At 53.0% G+C, this 18,031-nt stretch overlaps 1 protein-coding gene across 3 annotated transcripts in view; it reads right to left on the bottom strand.

Annotated features, from left to right (window-relative positions):
- Window positions 1-17,638, bottom strand: part of Togaram2 (TOG array regulator of axonemal microtubules 2) — a 40,714-nt gene extending 23,076 nt beyond the window's left edge. Inside the window, exons 1-9 of one of the 3 annotated variants that reach the window (XM_076833655.2) lie at window positions 17,611-17,638; window positions 15,282-15,395; window positions 13,812-14,099; window positions 12,854-13,063; window positions 11,927-12,119; window positions 7,229-7,275; window positions 5,230-5,399; window positions 2,534-2,684; window positions 1,971-2,135 (exon numbers count right to left, since the gene is read on the bottom strand). In XM_076833655.2, the coding sequence (XP_076689770.2) occupies window positions 1,971-2,135; window positions 2,534-2,684; window positions 5,230-5,399; window positions 7,229-7,275; window positions 11,927-12,119; window positions 12,854-13,063; window positions 13,812-14,099; window positions 15,282-15,395; window positions 17,611-17,638 (1,366 nt within the window). The remainder of the gene's footprint in view (window positions 1-1,970; window positions 2,136-2,533; window positions 2,685-5,229; window positions 5,400-7,228; window positions 7,276-11,926; window positions 12,120-12,853; window positions 13,064-13,811; window positions 14,100-15,281; window positions 15,396-17,610) is intronic. The other 2 variants (XM_076833658.2, XM_076833659.2) reach the window with 2 other exon arrangements.
- Between the last annotated feature and the right edge of the window lie 393 nt (window positions 17,639-18,031).

Below are 18,031 nucleotides of genomic sequence, written 5' to 3'. Positions count from 1 at the left end.
TTCTCTACAGCACATCCAGGGGGCCCCGGGCAAATCTGAGTGGAGAAGCAGCCCTTTACTTAAAACCAGACACAAAGATGTCCTTCCTGGATTCTCTGCCATTGGCACATGAAAGGGTGTCTCAGCCCTCAGGTCACCCTCTAGGAGGTAGGAGGTGACACCCAACCTCCCTGTCCTCCCCTGTCAACCTGGGCCTGAATTAAACACTGTCTGTGAAGCTTGCAAGAAGCACTGGTCCATGCAGGAGAAGACCCAAGCTGGCCTCCTGCCAACCCCAACCTGCTGCCACCTCGTTCTCCAGTGGCATTTAGCATCCACCTAGATTTCAAGACACACAAAAGTCACCGGCAGAAGCCACTGCAGCCTCGAATCTCTTAGGGTCTGCGTCTACTTTAGTCCTGCCCAGTCCCTTACCCTGACGGCTTTTCAATAATGTCCACAGAGTGCCTTGTGGTCCAGGAGTTTCCATTTTTTTGCACCCATAAAATGGGAGGAATTGAGTAGACACAATCAAGCTCTCCTAAACCTACCTGGTATCCCGAGAAAAGCTAGAGTCTTACTGGATTTATTAGGAAAATCAGGAGGATAGCCAAGTTTACAGTCCTGAAATTCCATCATTTCCAGGCAAACCAAAAAATGGGGTACAATGTAAGTGATTCTCTGTTGACTATCAAGAAAGAGAGAGGAAGAGGAAGGAGGAAGAGGAAGATTTGAAACCCGCTCCTAGGGAGGATATAAGAGGAGAATGTTGTTTTTTTCTTAACTCCAACAACCCAAACTACTTAAAGATCTTATTTCTACCATATACTCCTCCACACACACCCAGTTTAAATAACGAGAGGCGGTAACTGACCATACTGGGTCAAGAGTCACCAGCCAAAGTCTTAGTTCTATGGGCCACTGTCACCTTGAGGGACCTTTGGTGACCTTGGGTCTCTGGTTCTCAGTTTCCCTATCTATAAAGTGAGTCAGTTGAGTTAGATAGATCAATATTTCCCAGGATCAATCATTCAGTTACCATGATCTTTTTGCCATATCATTTAATTACCTACACTTTTTCTTGCTTTGTATTTTTCTTTAAGTCAAGCCTCTTTCCAAATCTAAGTAAATTCATTTTTAAAGGAAGTTTCATGTCACTACCATAATGGATAAACTAATATTATTTGTCATATAATATTTATAATGAAAGTAGAATGATATTTTAAAACCCTCGCTATAAAATTAGAGCCAGCTTCAGACATCTCCGACTGAGCCTGGAGGATCTCTTCATCAAAAAAGAGAGATACCAAAGGTTAGCCCCAAATTAAGCCTTTCTACTGGACACAATCATAGAGGCTGGGATTGTCACATGACATCATCTGGGATCGGTGCCCAGACCATAAAGGCTGAATGGAAAATGGAGGTGAGTTCCTATGATTTATTGCACTAAAATGTTGTTTTAGTCCACCAACCCTGTCCACCACATCCCACTGAAATAAACTGGGCCCGATTGTTTATTTTGAAATACCTTTAAGTAATCTTTTCAAAGGAAAGCTCATGTGAATGGCTTATGTGCAAAATAAGATGGAGACAGAGTCTCCCCTGGCCCCTTGGTGCCTTTCCTGAGGTGTTCTGCTGGGACCTGTGGATCCTCTGACCCACCTGGCAGTGTGACACAGCAGGCAGGGATCTCACCCCTCCTCCTCCTCCTCCTCCTCCTCCTGGAGTTCCCTCTACTTCCTTGGATGCTGTTTGGTAGCATCTTTGATCTAATAACTCTGCTAGGACATGTCACACCAGGTGTGATCTCTGGGTCCCCTGCCTCGTCCATAGATGGTTATGAGTTCCAAACACTCTTCCTCTCCCTGACAAGCTGACCCCTCACACAAAGGCTACCTGCTAGTCCTACGGGTGGCAGGCAGAGCAGCTCATATCCCCTTTTCATGCCCCAGAGCATCCTGGGGCCTCACAGCCAGAGGTCTGAGCCCCACCTGAAGCATGGCGGGCAAAGCTGGGCTCCTGCTTGCTGACAGGGATGCTGGGCAGAGAGGACCGGTTGGCCCGCTTCCTCAAGATGATGCCAATGTTGTTTCTGCGTGGGCTGTTCATCCTGGTGGGTACAGACAGGGTCCCACTGCCCCGTAGGGGAAGGAGGCCTGTGGAGACAAAGAAAGTCCTAGAACTGAGCTGGTCCTGCCTTCCTGGGGTCCAAGATCCCTTGGAAATGGTCCCATTAACAGACTATGAGCTGAGTACGGTGGCGCACGCCTGTGATCCCAGCAGCTCCAGAGGCTGAGGCAGGAGGATGGCGAGTCCAAAGCCAGCAAAAGCAAGATGCTAAGTAACTCAGTGAGACCCTGTCTCTAAATAAAATACCAAATAGGGCTAAGGATGTTGCCCAGTGGTCAGTGTCTCTGAGTTCAATCCCCAGTCCCTAAAAAAAGCAGACTATGAGAGTGGACATAGGCCCTGTCCAGTCTCAAGAGTTGAGAATCCAGGAATTGGCCAAGAAGTTTCCCCAGTCTGAAGGATTCCCATCCCATGCACCCAGTACCTTCCTTCACTAGGGTTCTCCTCGAGCCAGGGGCCTGGGAAGCAAGTTCCTTCTCCCTGTCAGGCTCCTTTGTCCTCCGGAACAACTCCATCTCTCTCATCTGCTTCAGCCGCATTTTTTCCTGTGCAGACTTGGAGATGGTGACTTGGATCTGGCACAAGATCAAGGCAAACTCTGTTAGCCTTGGGGACTCGGCTACACTTTCTATACCCTCATCCATTCAGTCCTCAAAAGCATGAGCACCTCCTATGTCCCAATCACTGTTCCAAGAAGGAGCCAAAAAGATAAAGTCCTTGTCCCCTAAGAACTTTGGGAAATGAGGAGATGGACAAGAAACACATGAATCTCTAATGTCAAGCGAAATGCTGGGGGGAAAGAAAACGGAAGGGTACAGAATTGATGGTGACTGTTGCTTTAGATAAGGAGGCCCAGAGGTACCCCCAGAGGTGAAATTCAAGCAGAGACATAATAAAGAAAAGGAAAAGAACACACAGTTTCTAGGAAAGAAATGTTCTAAAATGCAAAGCTCCTGAGGCTGGGGTGTGCCCAGTGTGGCTGCAAGGGGTGGGGTGGGGGGACGCTGGCACAGCCCTCTGAGTCACAGCAGTGACAGGACACCAGGTCAGAAGGTGGCGGGATCTAAACCACACTAGGCCTTGCAGTCCACGATGAGGACTTGGGTTTTCCTCAGAGGGGCACAGGAGGCCACTTAAGATTTGAAGCCGAGGAGTGACATGACCTGACCTCCTTCGGGGGCACTGGCTTCTCCCTGGGTGATTTCTTTTAATTTTTTTGTTTTGAGATAATTTGAGACTCATAAGAAGTTGTAAAAGTAGGACCAAGAGTCTCTGTGTAGGCTTCCCCCAGCCTCCTCCAACAATGCCATCTTACACAACCCAGAACATTCTGACTTCTATATCCCAAGGATGGAGCTACATGGGAAGAGTCCAGATTAGGTGGAGTGGGCACAGCAGATCAGAGCAAGTGAACACTGAGCATGAGGTGGGGGCTTGGACCAGGGCTGGGGGGCGGGGATGGTGGAACCGTCAGCCCCTGGGCATTTTTTAAACCAGACCTGATTTTGCTGACGCTTGAGATGCGAGGTGAAAGAGACAGAGAGAGGAATCACGGATGGGCCTAAGACATTTGGCCTGAGGCCCTGGAAGACTGGAGTGGCCTGTTACCACCATTCCCTGAGCAGAAACATTAGAGAAAGAGGAGATTCTGTGAGGTGAGGATTCAGGCGTTGAGCTTCAGGCATGGTGGGTTTAAAATATAATTAGATACCTAAGGGAAAATGTTGAGTAGCAGCTAAATATGTGAATGGAGGTGAGGGGAAGGTGGGGGCTGGCAAGGGGCATTTGAGAGTTCTTGGCTCAGAGATAATACTCAATGCCCTGAACTGGAGGAGGTCCTGGGGGTGATGTAAATAAACCAGAGGTCCAAGCCCAGGAGGGCTCAGCCTCCAGGGGTTGGGAAGGAGAAGAGCAGCCAGCAAGGAGGGGCCAAGAAGGAGCTGGCTCTCATGGAGGCACGGCACCCACCCCACCTCCATCCCTAAAGGGAGCATTGACCACACTGCCAGCTGAATCCAAAGCTGCTCCTGCTGGGTCAACACAGACAGGACTGAGATGTGGCTGCTTTTGGGAAGGTGACAGTCACTGGCGAGCCTGCTGTGGGGTGGCGGGGACTAAAGTCGGACTGGAGTAAGCTCAGGAGAGAACCAGAAAAGAGAGGTGTAATAGCTTTGTTTTGGTTTTGTCGAGTTTTCTTGAGATGGAAGAGATGACAGAGAGTGAACGTGGGGCTGGGATGATCCAATTTCAGGGAGAATGTTGTTGATGCAAGAAGGTGAAGCTATGCTGGGCTGGAGCTGGGTGAATGGAGCGGGAACAAAGACACGGTGGTGAGCAAATGGGATCTGGAAGATGGGTGGTGAATTCGGTAATGCAGGAGTCTGGGGTCTGACTGTGCAGTGGGAGGCTGAGGCCAAGTGGAGGACAAAGTCATCTCTACATGGAATGATTAGGACCCTTCGTGTTCTGTCGCCCTCACTAGAGCAGGGCCTGGTCCTTGTCACTATCAGCAGGGCATCCCCACCTCCCACATGGTGGGGATGGAATAGGCACCTGGATGTGTTTACTGAGCTGAACTATTTTACCTCTGAACACAGGCGCCCCCTACCAGCACCTCTTCAAGTTTTACTAAATCAGTCCCGTCCAGGGAAGAGAAGCACCTCCCCAAGGTCACCTCCAATGTACAAGGTATTTGTCAGAGCGTGGCCCCACAGCCTCTGGTCAGCTGCCTCTCAGTAGCTGTCCAGCCTGGCAGGTCAGATTACCCAGCCTGGTTCACCTAAGCCCTCTGTCCTCTCCCCCACATCCTGCTTCCTTCCGACCACGTGTGACCTTCTTCTGTCCTTCCTCCTCCCCACCTGCCCCTCAGCAACCCTCTGTCCTCTTCACTTCACCCAGTGCCCACCCCAGCCCTGAACTAGTTTTTCTTTCTCTTCCACCCTCACCCCCGAACCATCCGCAGTCCTGGCCTTAAGGGTTTGACACAGCTGCCTCGGCTCTTCCTGGCTCTCCTCCATGTCCCACGGGCCAGCTCTACCCTGTGCATTTCAGAAACATACTGGGATTTAGCCAGTGGTCCACTTTGATCCTGACTTCATCTTCCTCTGGCTTCCCAAATACCTTGGTGCTGGTCTCCTTCTGGTCCTCTTCTTTTAACAAGGGGTGGGCTTCTTTGGCGTGATTGAAAGAGAAGGCTGTCAACGTAGGGGCAGACTGTGATGACGCCAGGACAGGCTTCTCGGAGGAGGTCTCAGACCTATCTCTGATGGGTGGAGCCAAAAGTTTGGGCTCTGAGGAGTCAAGAATAGGGAGAGAGGTGAAGACAATCAGCCCCTGAGCTACTCTCCCCGACCCTGTGGCTGGGGTCACTTAACTGCCCAAGCCCTCCACCCTCAGTGCTTCTGTCCAACACTTCCCTAATGGAGGTTAGGTTTCCCCTGTTGAGCCACAGTGCCTAGGACCACATCATCCCCCTTTATTCATTCACTCATTCCTTCATTCATTTGTTCAGCAAGAATTGCTTGCCCTATTCTTATATAGACATGGAAAGGGGGCTGGGCAGGAAACAGGATTGGGAAAAGAAAAAGTAAAACAGGCCTGCTGACCATTTATACCACCACAGCAGAGCTAGAAGGGCTAGAGAACTACCACTAGTCCCATTCTCCTATTTCACAGACAGGCCGCCATCTTGGGCTGCCCAAGGTTGGAAAGGGAATCATGAATCTGGGACTCCTGAAGAGCTTTTTGGTCCCGTCCCATGGTCCTCTGCCCACCTCCTACCTTCTGATCAGGATCCCTCTCTTTGGGGCAGGGAGAAAGATGAAGATCTAAGGGGGAAGAGAGGCTTCAAAGCCTCCATCTGCCCAGAGGTAAGAGACAGGGCAAAGGACATGGGGGTGGGGGTTGGTGACAGAGCTAACTGGCCAGGGAAAGGTCTGCAGGAATGCTGCAAGATTTGAGGAAGCCCTCAGCTGCAGAAGATATCATGAGAGCCCCTACTATGTGCAGGCATGTTACATACATCGGGCAGGGAGCCCTCTAAGGACTTTGCTCTTTGTATACCACTTCCCCACCTTCACCCTTAAGGGACACCTTAAGAAGCTTTGGGTAGCCAGGCCCTCATGACAAGGTCTCCTGGCCCAAACCCCCATGCCAGCAATCTCAGAGAGGCTCCTAAAGGACACTTGAGGTGCCATGAGTGTCACCCAGGCTGCCTGGGCTCACCCCACTGCAGCCCAGTCAGGGAGCAGGGGAGAAGCAGTGCCAGGCCTACCTCTCAGGTCCAGCTCTGTGTCCTGACCTGGGGGCCTCTTGGGCAACAGCCTGCCCTCTGCCAACTGACCCACCTGCTGAGCTGATCAGCCAGGGATTTGCCAGGAAGCTGGCACCCTCCTGCCAGTCAGCACATCGGCTGGCACCAACTCCCACTACCTGCAGCCCCGGCTCAGGGTGCCCCAACCACCCAGCCACCAGGCAGGAGGCTGCAGCCTCATTTCCCCTGCACCACAGCCAAGGCCTGCTTCTCCACAGAGTGAGATCATCAGGCCCAGAAAGGATCCCTCCACCCTGCTCTGCCCACTTGAGAGCCTCCTGTCCAGCCCCGCTCCTGACTCCTATCCTGGGGTTGGCCCTGTTCCCCTGACGTTTAGACCTGCCAGAACCTGCCCCGACTGAGGGTTTGTGGAATGTGATTTCATGCTCTGTCCAGTGAGGTCACCTCTGCTTGCTTAAAACAGGGTAGGAGGTCCCCAGTGCAAATCTGAGAGGCTGCTTTTCACACTCCAAGGCCAGGGAGGACATCCAGGTCACTGAGCCTCATCTGTCAACTGGTAACAGAGCCACCCCTCTCATCTGGGCCATCATGAACTAGTGAAATACAACTGTGTTGCATATCAACATAGGCAGAGCAGGCACCAATGTACACTGCTTCTCCAGCCCCTCGCCCAGGCCCACCGTCACCCTCCAGCAAGGGACCACAGGTGACTCAGCTTCCCCGTCTATGAAATGAGGGGCTTGGAAATGAGAGCCCTGAGGTCTCTTCTGGCCTAACTCCACTCCACGACCCAGACCAGGAGTACAAAGGGTTAAAAACCAGGGTGTGCTCATAGAGAATACATACCCAAAGATCTGGGGGTCTTCTCCCGAGGCCCACTCTCCCGGACCAATCTTAAAAGAACGGGGGAGAAAACAGAAGAGTGAGAAAAGCGAGACAGAGATGGTGGGTGGGGGAGCCCAGGGTGACTCCAGGATGAGGAGCAGAGACTAGGGACCCAGGGAGGGAGCTGGTTTCCCTGTCCAAGCTCCCATCCAGGAGAGAACAGGGCAGATGATACAGCTCCTGTGTACCCTAGGGGCTAAGGGACAGACATGCAGGCTGGGAGCCCAGACACAGCACTCAGCCTGGTTTCCTGGCTGTGCCCTGGTTTGTCCCCAGGCAGCTGGCACCCACATGGAAATGAATCTTCAAGGACAGCCCCACCCACCATGTGGCTTCCTGGACCTGAGTGGCAGGACAGCAGCTGCTTCAGAGTGTAAACTGTCCCCCGAGCTCAGAGAGCTTTGAGCGCAAGTTCTACAAACTGCTCCCACCTGAATCAGTGACCCCTAAATATTCCTCCTCCCCTCCTGCACCTCCCCAGGGGAATCTAGAAGGCCCCCTTTGCTGTGATGGGAGATCACCACTGCTTTGTACTAGAAATTCAATCCTGATGGCACACAGAAAGGATAAGATGGGGACATTCCTGGCACGGGTTGCACTGCAGTTTTTTTAATGGAAAGCACCATTCATTCATTCAAAAGATGTTTATTTACTGAGCACCTGCAATGTGCCAAGCACTGTTCAGACCCTGGCATTAGAGCATCAGTGCAACGGACAGAGAGCTGTGCCCCCATGAGGCCAGCTGTGCCATCTCCCATGTGATTTCTCTTCTCAGCAAGGAAGTACATAGGCAACAGGACGCGGGAGCTGGCAGGGTAACAAGCCACCACAAAAGCACTGGGAATACAGCATCCTGGGCTCTGGCCTCAGTGGAGCCACTCAGCAGAATGACCAGGTCAGGATGAGCCTGAGAACAGGCAGTAAGGGGAGTCCACTTCAGTGCCTGCTTGGCCCAGGGGGCCCTAATCAATAAGGACCACGGAGGTCAGGGGGACCCCAAGTCTACTGGGTGCAGTCCTGGACTCTCAGCTTCTGCCTGGAACAGGTCCAGCCCTTGGGTGTGGACCCACCCAGAGGACTTGTGTGGGCTGGAGACAGAGCTGGTGGCCCCAGGCACTGCATCCGGGTTCCACTTTCCACTGCATGAACAAGATGGGGAAGGCAGGAGAAGTGAGGTGGGACGTCCTCGTGGTTGCCAGATGACTTCCAAGCACTCCTAGGGTACTTGACTGAATGCAGGTGCACAGCTCAGTGACCTCGTCCCCCCTTTGCCAACAGTGGCGGAGCTTCTTTCCCATCCAGGGAGGGGGGTTGAAGCAGCTAAGCCCGGCATGAGCCCCTCCTGCCACATATCAAAGCCAACGTGTCCCAGGGGCCAAGGCAAGCTGAGGCCACCAGCAAGTCTCCCAGTCTCCCCTCCTCGCTCCCCTCTCCCCCAACCTCACCTCACCCCTGCTCTGCCCTGCTCCAGCACCTGGGCTCCGCCCCCTCACCTGCCCCACCCACAGCTCCACAGTGGCCAAACTGGCCTCTTGAAATCAGAACCAATGTCACCTCTACGCCAAAATGCCCTGGGTGACATCTCATTCCCCCAGGATAGAGCACACGCTCCTGGAGGACCACCTATGATTCCCAGCCCTGCTTTCCTGGCAGCCTGTCTCTCAAACACAGGTGAGCACCGCCCGCTCCCCCTCCGGCCTCCCTCTGCCACTCCCTTAAAGTCCCAGGGGCTCCTCCTTCGTGTCTCTCCTCCATCTCACGAATTCTCCTTCAGCCTTCAGAATTTCTCCAAGAAATCTTCCCAGCATGACGCAGATGATTCTCTACTGGGCTCCCAGTAGGACGGGCAGTCATGGGACATGGACTCAGTGATTTCCTCCTAAATCTCTCTGGTGGGTCCCGAGAGCACACAGTGTGGGTCTTATTTCACTTTGTTTCTGCAGCACCTGGCACTTAGCAGGTGCCTAATAGCTCTCAAGAGAATAAAAGTATGGACAGATGAATGAGTGAGATGGAGACCCATTGGCTGGACAGCCCCACAGAGTCGGAGAAGAGAAATCCAGTCACAACCAGGCTATGGCAGACACCAAGCTTGGCATCCTGGGAGCCACAGAGACTTTTGAGATATGGTCCCTGCCCTTGAATGCTGCAAGTTAAAGAATAAAATGAGAAGACAAGATAAATACAAGAAAAATAAATGTAAATAGGCAAAATGTGTTAATGAAATTTAAATGAATAGGGGCTGCAATTTGTGGCTCAGTAGTAGAGCGCTTGTCTAGCACGTGTGAGGCCCTGGGTTCAGTCCTCAGTACCACTTAATTAATTAATTAATTAATTAAGGTATTGTGTCCAACTGCAACTAAAAATATTTTTTAACAAAATATTTTTAAAAAACTAAATAAAATAATGAAAGGCTGTGGTCAGGCAGTCCATGGCTGGATGTCAAGTGGACAGCTCAGAGATGGCCACTTGCACGCAGCACCCTTTGCAGCCCATGAAAGCCAGCGTAGACGTGGAATGGTAGAGACAGAATGGGCTGGAGCAGTAGGGTTGGGGCGGAAACACCGTCTGGGAAAGCAAGGCTCCCGCTCAGGAACCAGATCACCCACAGAGGGGCAGGGGTGTTCCTACAGAGCAGCACAGGAGGAAATATGTGGAGTGGGGAGCAAAGGATGAGCCCCAAAGTCAGACCAAGGAGACTCATCTTAAAGGCCACCCAGGAGGGGAGAGAGCACCAGGAGGTCAATAAAGGTGAAGGTCACAGAAGAGTCATTGGGGGATGCAAGGTGAGGATGGAGAGCAGGTCAGGAGCTGTTGGGGGTGGTCAAGAAAGAGCTGGAACCTGCAAACCCTAGAGGAACCGATAGGGCAAGAGCCAGGTGGGAGGTTTTGTGTGTTTTTGTTGTTCTAAGAAAGATTTGAGGGCATGTGGCCATCTGTGAGGAAGGGGTCGGGGTACTGGGAGGAGAGTCAAAGATGATGCTGAGATTTGAAGACCAAGGCAAATACCTGCACCTTGATGGAAATAAGGAGGTCCCAGAAAAGGTGGTTTCCCCATGTTGATCTGCATCAGCTGTGAGAACTGGAGATGCTCAGCCAGAGAATGGACCTCTGGGGAGATGTAAGGTCAGAGCAGGAGTGGCAAGGTCACCCCCCATGTGATCCAGGAGAGCACAGCACAGAGGGCCGCAGGAGAAAACAAAGAGGGCCCTGGGATAAATTTCAGGAATGGCAAATTTAAGAGACTGATGGATGAAGGAAGGCAGGCAAGAGACCACCTGGAAGGTCCAGAAGCAGGCAGGCAGGAGTCAGGAAACTGAGGAAAAGTTCAAGGACCATCAACAGCCCAAATGACACAAAAAAATCAAGAGTAATGAGGTGAATAGGCCACTGGTCTGGGGCTAAGAGTCATTATAACTACTGACTCTGCTAAGCAGAGGGGAGGAAGAGGCAGGTGTTTGGGCAGGAGAGGAGGAAGGGGAGGAGGCTGGAGCAGGCGAGGTCTGAGGAGGCAGAGAGGGGAAACCAAGCAGAGGATGTGCATCCAGAAGCCGGTGTGTGCACAGATTTCCACACCCCAACACAGCTGGAGAAAGAGGGGGACACAGACACTGGTAAGGATAGTTAGGGGAGAAAGCACAGGAGATGAGACAGCGAGGAGCTGGAGAGAAGTGGGAGAATTCAGAACATCCGGCCAAAGCAATGAGACAGAAGTACAAGAGGAACTCGACAGTCACCCTGCTAGGAGTGCCAGGCCCACAGGCCGTGAGAGCAAGGGAGCGCGCACGCGCACACTCACACACACACACACACTCACACACACTCACACACATGCTTATGCCCACAGATACATACATACACCCACTTGCACACACACATGAACACACTTTCACACACACTTGCTGCAACATCAGGCTGGACTGACCATGGGATATTGTAGGCCATCTGGAGGGCACTGCCTCTCCTACTTACAAACCATAAACCCATATTCCTTACAGCACAGAGACCCTCTATCCCATGGATTCTCAACCTTTTATTGGGTATGAAGACTCCTTTTTAAATCCGAAATTTTGTGGATTACACACATGCACACATACACACATACAAACACACAAATTTTTAGTTTGCATCCATTAAAAAAATACATAAGCTGGGCATAGTGGCACATGCCTGTAATCCCAGTGGCTTGGGAGGCTGAGGCAGGAGGATGGTGAGTTCAAAGTCAGCCTCAGCAAAAGCAAGGCACTAAGCAACTCAGCGAGACCCTGTCTCTAAATAAAATAGGGCTGGGGATGTGGCTCAGTGGTCCAGTGCTCCTGTGTTCAATCTCTGGTACAAAAAAAAAAAAAAACATAAAAATGAGGAACCACCATGAACTTAACCATGCTCTGAAATAATTTGCATTTTTCTTCATCACTACGGCAATCATACACATTAAGAAATTTAGAAGAGGCCAGAGACATGGTTCATTACGCCATTGCTCCCAGCCTGCTGTAGCCCAGGATCAGAGGAGCCCCAGCAACAGTGGTGTGGCCCCCACAGGTCTGTGGCTTCCCATCCCTGTGCCCCAGAGCTCTGCCATTACATGAAGGCTCAGTCTTGAGGAGTCCCTGTGGATCCTGGACAGAGAGAGGAAAGGAAGACACCTGGGGCTCTTACCGTGTGGATGGGACCCTCAGTCCTGTGAGGATGTGCTGGCCTGGAGGCAAGGGACTGGGAAGGGAGCCAGACCCTCTAGAGGAGGTCCCCACAGGCATCCCGGCCTTTGGGATGGGTGGGATCACGATGCCTCCCAGCGACTTCAGCATCTTCTCGTCATTGCAATGCAGGTATTGCGGGGAAATCTGCACCTGGGAGCAGAGGGGTACTTGGTCCATGGAAGCGTCCTATGCTGGATACTCGGCTCCTTCTGCCAGGAGTCACCTGGGGGCGGAGTGCTGGGAAGTGCCCACAGATTTCCCTTTTCAGTCCCATGACCCTGGGACCAGACCTCCAGCCTCCAGAAAGCCCCTTACTTCCTTATCACTCCAGGTGAGAAGGCTGGCAAGCTCTTTGGTGGTTGTAATTATTATTATTGGGTTTTTTTTTCTTTCTTGTTTCAGTAAACTCTGAGAACATCAGAGCTAGAAGGGACTTTCAAAACATCTGGTCCAAATCTCTATTTTTGTAGATGTACCTGCTGGGGCCTAGACAAGGGAGTGACCTGCCCACGGTGACACAGGCAGTGAGGAGCAGAACCCAAATCCCAGTCCTGGCCCAGCGGCCCAGCGTTCTTTTCCCTCTGCCACACCTCCCGGCTTTAAATGGAGAGGGCCAGAAAGCAGGCGGAATTCTGAACAGTAAGACCAAAGAGGACAGGTGGCCAGGCAGCCTCTCACCTCCACAGCAGCCACCCAGAAGTCCCAAGGGTTGGGATGCTGCAGAGGAGGTGAAACAGGGCCCAAGCCTCTCCCGATGCCACCCCCACCCTTGAGGGCAGCCCCTGAGACATCTGCAGAAACACAGGAGCAGGGGTTGGTAGAGGATGGGAAGACAGACAGAAGGACAATTGCAGGCAAGACTCAGAGCAGCAGAACCACTTTATCTCCTGGGCCCTAGCTCTCACCTCCTGGGGACCCTGCCCACTCCCGGGCAGGTCCAGGCTCTTCTCTTTGGCTCCGCTGGCCTCGGGGGTGGTGGGGATGCTCTGGATGGGAGGCATTGGCCTGGGCACCTTCAGCAGCCTCTGAGAGGTGGTGCGCGGGATGGTGCTCCTCAGAAGAACACCTTTAGGGCCTCCCCCGGGATCCAGCAAGGCTGTTCAGAGGTGAGGGTGGGAAATGAGACAGTCCCGGGACGGTGGGAAGTGGGGGCAGACTTCAGAGCTGCACCAGGGCCTCGTGTCCCGGGGAGACGCTGGGATGAGGAGGGGAGAGGGCAGGTCTCCCGCCGCCCCACACCTACAGTAGACTAAGCCAGCAGATGGCACCGTCCTTTTCCATTCCTATAGAATGGTAGAAATGCCAATCCAAGTGACCCACTGCAGAGGCAGTGTGGGTAGGAAGGCAAGCAAACTCAGTGCTGGATTATAGGAACGAGGACAGTGGGTTCTGGCCCTGGATAGCAGCAGTGTGACCTCAGGCAAGTCGCTGTCTCTTTGACCCCGTGTGCTCCTCTGTAAATGGGATACTCGCAAAGACTCAGTGACCTCCCTTACATAAAATGCCAAGCTAGTTCCTAGTAGGTGACAGGGCCAATCAATCCTTTCTGCTCCCACCCCCCACCCTTTCCAGCTAAGGCAGTGAGGTGGCAGCCGTCTTCACATTTCCAACATCGCCTAGAAGACAGACGGCCCCCTTCCAGCCCTTTGCTAATACTTTATGTGCCCAACGGATATCCTTGCCCCTCCTGCCCCATCCCACCTGGAATAGTGTCATCATCTAGGCAGGTGCCCACTAAACAGCCCCAGTGGACCCCAAACGTCACCTGGATACCTACTGATCCTCACAGCCTGAATGGCCTGGTACCTGACCTCAGGATGGTGGTGGCAGGTGGCAGGGCTCACCTCTTGAAGATGCTGCCATGCCCTCTGAAAGCCTCCGTTTCTTGAGCTTGTCCTTGATCTGGATGGTGTCCCGGGCCACACTGTTGGCCTCTGACTCCAGAGAGGTAGCAGGTGCCAGGGAACAAGGCCCTAAAGTCAGAGCTCCAAGATTCCTGGGGTGGCCATTCCTAGCCTTCCAGTCCTTTAGAGGGATGTCCAGTTTGAGGTTGCCTGCATCCCCATGGCCGCTCAAGATCTCTGGTGGCTTCTCATTGCTCACCAGGACACTTGGCACAGGCTGGAGGGAGGCTGAAGCAGAAAGGGAAGAGTGGCTTGGCATGCAGGGCCCAGTGGCACCAGACACCAGCAAACCCATTGGTATGGCGTCCTAGGAATAGTCAATCACTAGTCTAACGAATCCATCATTCAATGTTCCTGTCCTTCCAGGGGCAATCTAGCCATCCAAGAGTGTCTAAGAAGCACCTGACCCCAGCAAAACCCACATCATGAAGTTCTCAGGGAATAAGAAGGGGATTCAACATCCAGCCTGTCACAGCATAGATGAGAGGCCATAAGTACTTAGCAAAGGCCAACTGCCCAGGGACCACTGTCCACTGATCTCCAACAAATCCATTCAGTACCATGGAGTGCCGGATAATGCCACATGGGGAAGTTGGATGATTTGGAGAAAGTCATGCTCACAGGGGGACACTTATTCAATTGTTCTTTCAATCAGCATTTAATAAGCACCTACAAGGTGCCAAGCACTATCCAGGCAGTGGAGGTACAAATATGACTATGTGAGGCACAGTCTGCCATTAAGGGACTTTGGATCTGTTAGAGGAAGAAGATGCATCATCCACAAATAGGTTCAGTACAGGTCTCCAAGAGAGGTCCTGTAGTGAGGGAAGCAAAGGGCCCAGGAGGCCAAGCCCTATAATGCACTTAGTGGGGAGGGGTGATGGGGAAGACCCTGGTGAAGAGGTGGCCTGGTGGATCCCCCCGGGACAAGGGAAAGTGCTGACAGAGGACCTTTCAGACACTCTGCAGGTCTTCTTGGGATCTCTTAAGACAGGCCCTAAGAGAGGCACAGAGCCAAAGTACCTGCCAAAAACCATGGATGTTTTCAGCAGGGACCACAATACTAATAACACCCACATAGTCAGACATGGCGGCAGGCACCTGTAGTCCCAGCTCCTAAGGACGCTGAGGTAGGAGGATCACGTGGGCCCAAGAGTTCAAGGCCAGCTGGAGCAGCAAAACAAAGAAAGCAAACGAAGCAAAAAGGACCCACGTAGCTTGAGAACAGCTGAGGTTCCAACACCCTCATCTCCCTCCCCAGTCTAGGGCCCGAGCTCTGCCCTGGGGTCTGTGGCCCTGACTGGGTTGTTGCCAGGGGAGCTCCCCATCATCTGCCAAAGTTCTCAGAGAGGCCACACAGGTGGTGGCCACCTGGTGGCTGAGTCACCAGGCTGGGTCCTACCATCTTACCTTCTCCATAAACCGGCAGATTGGAGTTGATGCCTCCAGGCGGGGTCCCTCGGGGCCCAGCACTGGTCCTAGGGACACTCCCACAATATACAGCCACTGGAGCCAAAACCTTGGCTAGGGACAGAATCACAGAATAGCTGTATCTTAGAGGCCTCCAAGGCCAGGACGAGGCACAAATCCGAACACAAATACAGACACCTGAACACTCTGCCCCCAGGGTCTCTGCCTGAAAGACCAAGAGCATGTGGTTGCCCACACCCACCCCCCACCAGAGCCTGGCCTGCAGATGGGGGACCGGCCAGGTGGGGGGCCTGCAATCTCCATCAAACCCCACCAACCCTGCTCACGCCACTCAGCCGGTACCATCTCCTGCTTCCCACTCTCATCTCCTCATCCTGACTTTGCTCCAAACCCCTGGCCATGGCTTTTCAGATTTCTCCATCATCCAAAAGTGCTGACCCCACTAAGTGCAGTCCCAGTCTCTATCAAGGTGCATATCATACTTGCTGCTGCCGTTGGGCCACCTCCTCACTGCCACCTGCTTCAGACCACCTCCTAACCCACAAAGCCCTGACTAACACCCTAGCTGCAAAGCATCCATTACTTAGCCACAGCTCCTCTCGGAAGTCATCTTCCCTCCTGAATGCACCCCGCCCCCAGCATCCTTCATCCAGCTGCAGACACTCATTAATGCTCATCACTGCTCTGTGCAGTGACTCTGGCATACAACAGGGGTGGGGAGGTGGGGGGCAAGGCTGACTCAGCCCTGGAGTGGGAGAAGTCTGAGGGGGAAGAAAAGGGTCAACAAACAATGACAGTGGGGCCAGGGACAGTGCCAGGGAAGGCTTTTCAAAGGGAGGCACCACTGGACCAAGATCAGAGAAGGAGCCAGGAAATGATGAGTGCACAGCTCAGTTAAGCCATCCCCTCTTTTAAAAAGCCTTCCCCCAGCTGGGCACAGTGACACATGCCTGTAATCCCAGTGGCCCAGGAGGCTGAGGCAGGAAGATGGAGAATGCAAAGCCAGCCTTAGCAACTTAGCCAGGCCCTAAGCAACTCAGTGAGACCATCTGTAAATAAAATACAAAGAAAAGAAGGTGCTGAGGAGGTGGCTCAGTGGTTAAGCACCTCTGAGTTCATTCCGGTACCCAAAATTAGAGCCTTCCCCCTGCTGAGTCCTGTAGCCTCAGGCACACCTTGCCCTGACACTCTTCCCAATCTCTCTCGCCCTCAGGCCTGCCCTGTGGCTTCCTTAGTACCTGCCATTCAGCAGGCACCTGATAAATGTCAATCTTTCACTCTCCGAGCTCAGCCCCTCCCTAACACACCTCAGAGGCCCTAACCCACTTCTCAGAGAAGCCCCCACTCAGATGGAAACACAGCCTGCCTGCCCTCAAGATGCACTGCCCCAAGACTGGACTCAGGAGTCGGGGTTCTCGTTTCTGTCACTGTGTGGCCTAGAGGAAACAAGCTAACCTCTCTGTGTCTCAGTTCACGTAAAGTTCAAGTAGCTGGAGGCACCAGGGTTCACACCACAACATCTCTCACTCCCCTGCTAGAATCTAATGTCAGGTGCTGATTTATTCCTAAACTATGCAGTTGCTTTCATATTAATCTGTCAGAGCCTCAGGGTGTCCTGCCTGAGCACCATGCCCAGTCTCCCAAGATGACGGCCTCTGGCTGCCCTGATTCTCTACCTTCTGTCCAAAGGTCATCTGGCCTTGGGGCTAACCAGCTTTGCAAGTTACAGGTACCCACTTCACCTGAGGCAGAACCAACCTCCTCTTTTCCCAGAGGAAACTAAAGCACACACAGCAGCTGCCTCAAAGGCAGAGCCAGGCCTGGACCCCTGTCTTCTGACCCTAAGAGGATTCTATTGCACAGTTATCGACATCCCAACCTTCAGCCCAGTGAGCTGGGAGACTCAAGGGGTTGGCGAGGCCCAGCAAGAATGTTCTGTGGCTGAATTAAAGAGTTCTTGCTCCCCTATCTGGTCAGCTAAGGAAACAAGTCGTCCACAATCCCAAGGCCCCACGCCCCCTGCCCATCCACACACTCTTGACCACAGAACAGCATGGGCCCCTTGAGGAGCCAGCCCACTCTGTCTCAGAGAGTGGAGGCAAAGCCCAGGCCGGATCTCCAGAACCCTCAAAGCCCCTGCAGGCCAGGGAGCCACCAGACAGGTGACAGAGTTGGGAGGGCCAGTGCCAGCATGTGAAGAGCTGGGCCGGGCTGGAAAGGCACAGCCACCTCCCAGACAGAGCATGATCCGAGGAAGGTCCCTCACCCTGTGAAAGGCCAGTAGCTGGCCTCCCTGGGTGCTTCTCACCTGGGGTGACATCGTCTCGGGTGCCCATGCCCCCAGTGGAGAGGCTGTCCAGAGGCAGCAGCTATGCCTGGGCCCTGAGTGCAGGCCTCGGGGGTCAAGATGGTTCTGACCTGTGACATCCAGGGACCTGGGTGGGAAGGGCAGGGAGAAGTCAGTAAAAATGGGTAACAGCACAGGGGCCAAAGCCTTGCTGAGGCGAGCAGATCTGCCACTGACCCAGGACACCCAGACGTCTTTTCTGACATTTGGGCTTATCTCAGACACCTCAGAGTTCCTAAGTCCCAAGTCAAGTCCAAGGCCACTCGACCCTGTGGAAAGCATTCATGATGGAGAGCGTCAACAAAACCCAATGAACCCACCATCGCTTCCATGGACTCCTTTAGGATCCTGGAGAGGGTGCAACTCTGACACTTTTTCCTTC

The sequence above is a fragment of the Callospermophilus lateralis genome, chromosome 14 (assembly GCF_048772815.1).
Source record: "Callospermophilus lateralis isolate mCalLat2 chromosome 14, mCalLat2.hap1, whole genome shotgun sequence".
Taxonomy (NCBI): domain Eukaryota; kingdom Metazoa; phylum Chordata; class Mammalia; order Rodentia; family Sciuridae; genus Callospermophilus; species Callospermophilus lateralis.
This window is presented reverse-complemented; position numbering and strand designations above follow the sequence as displayed.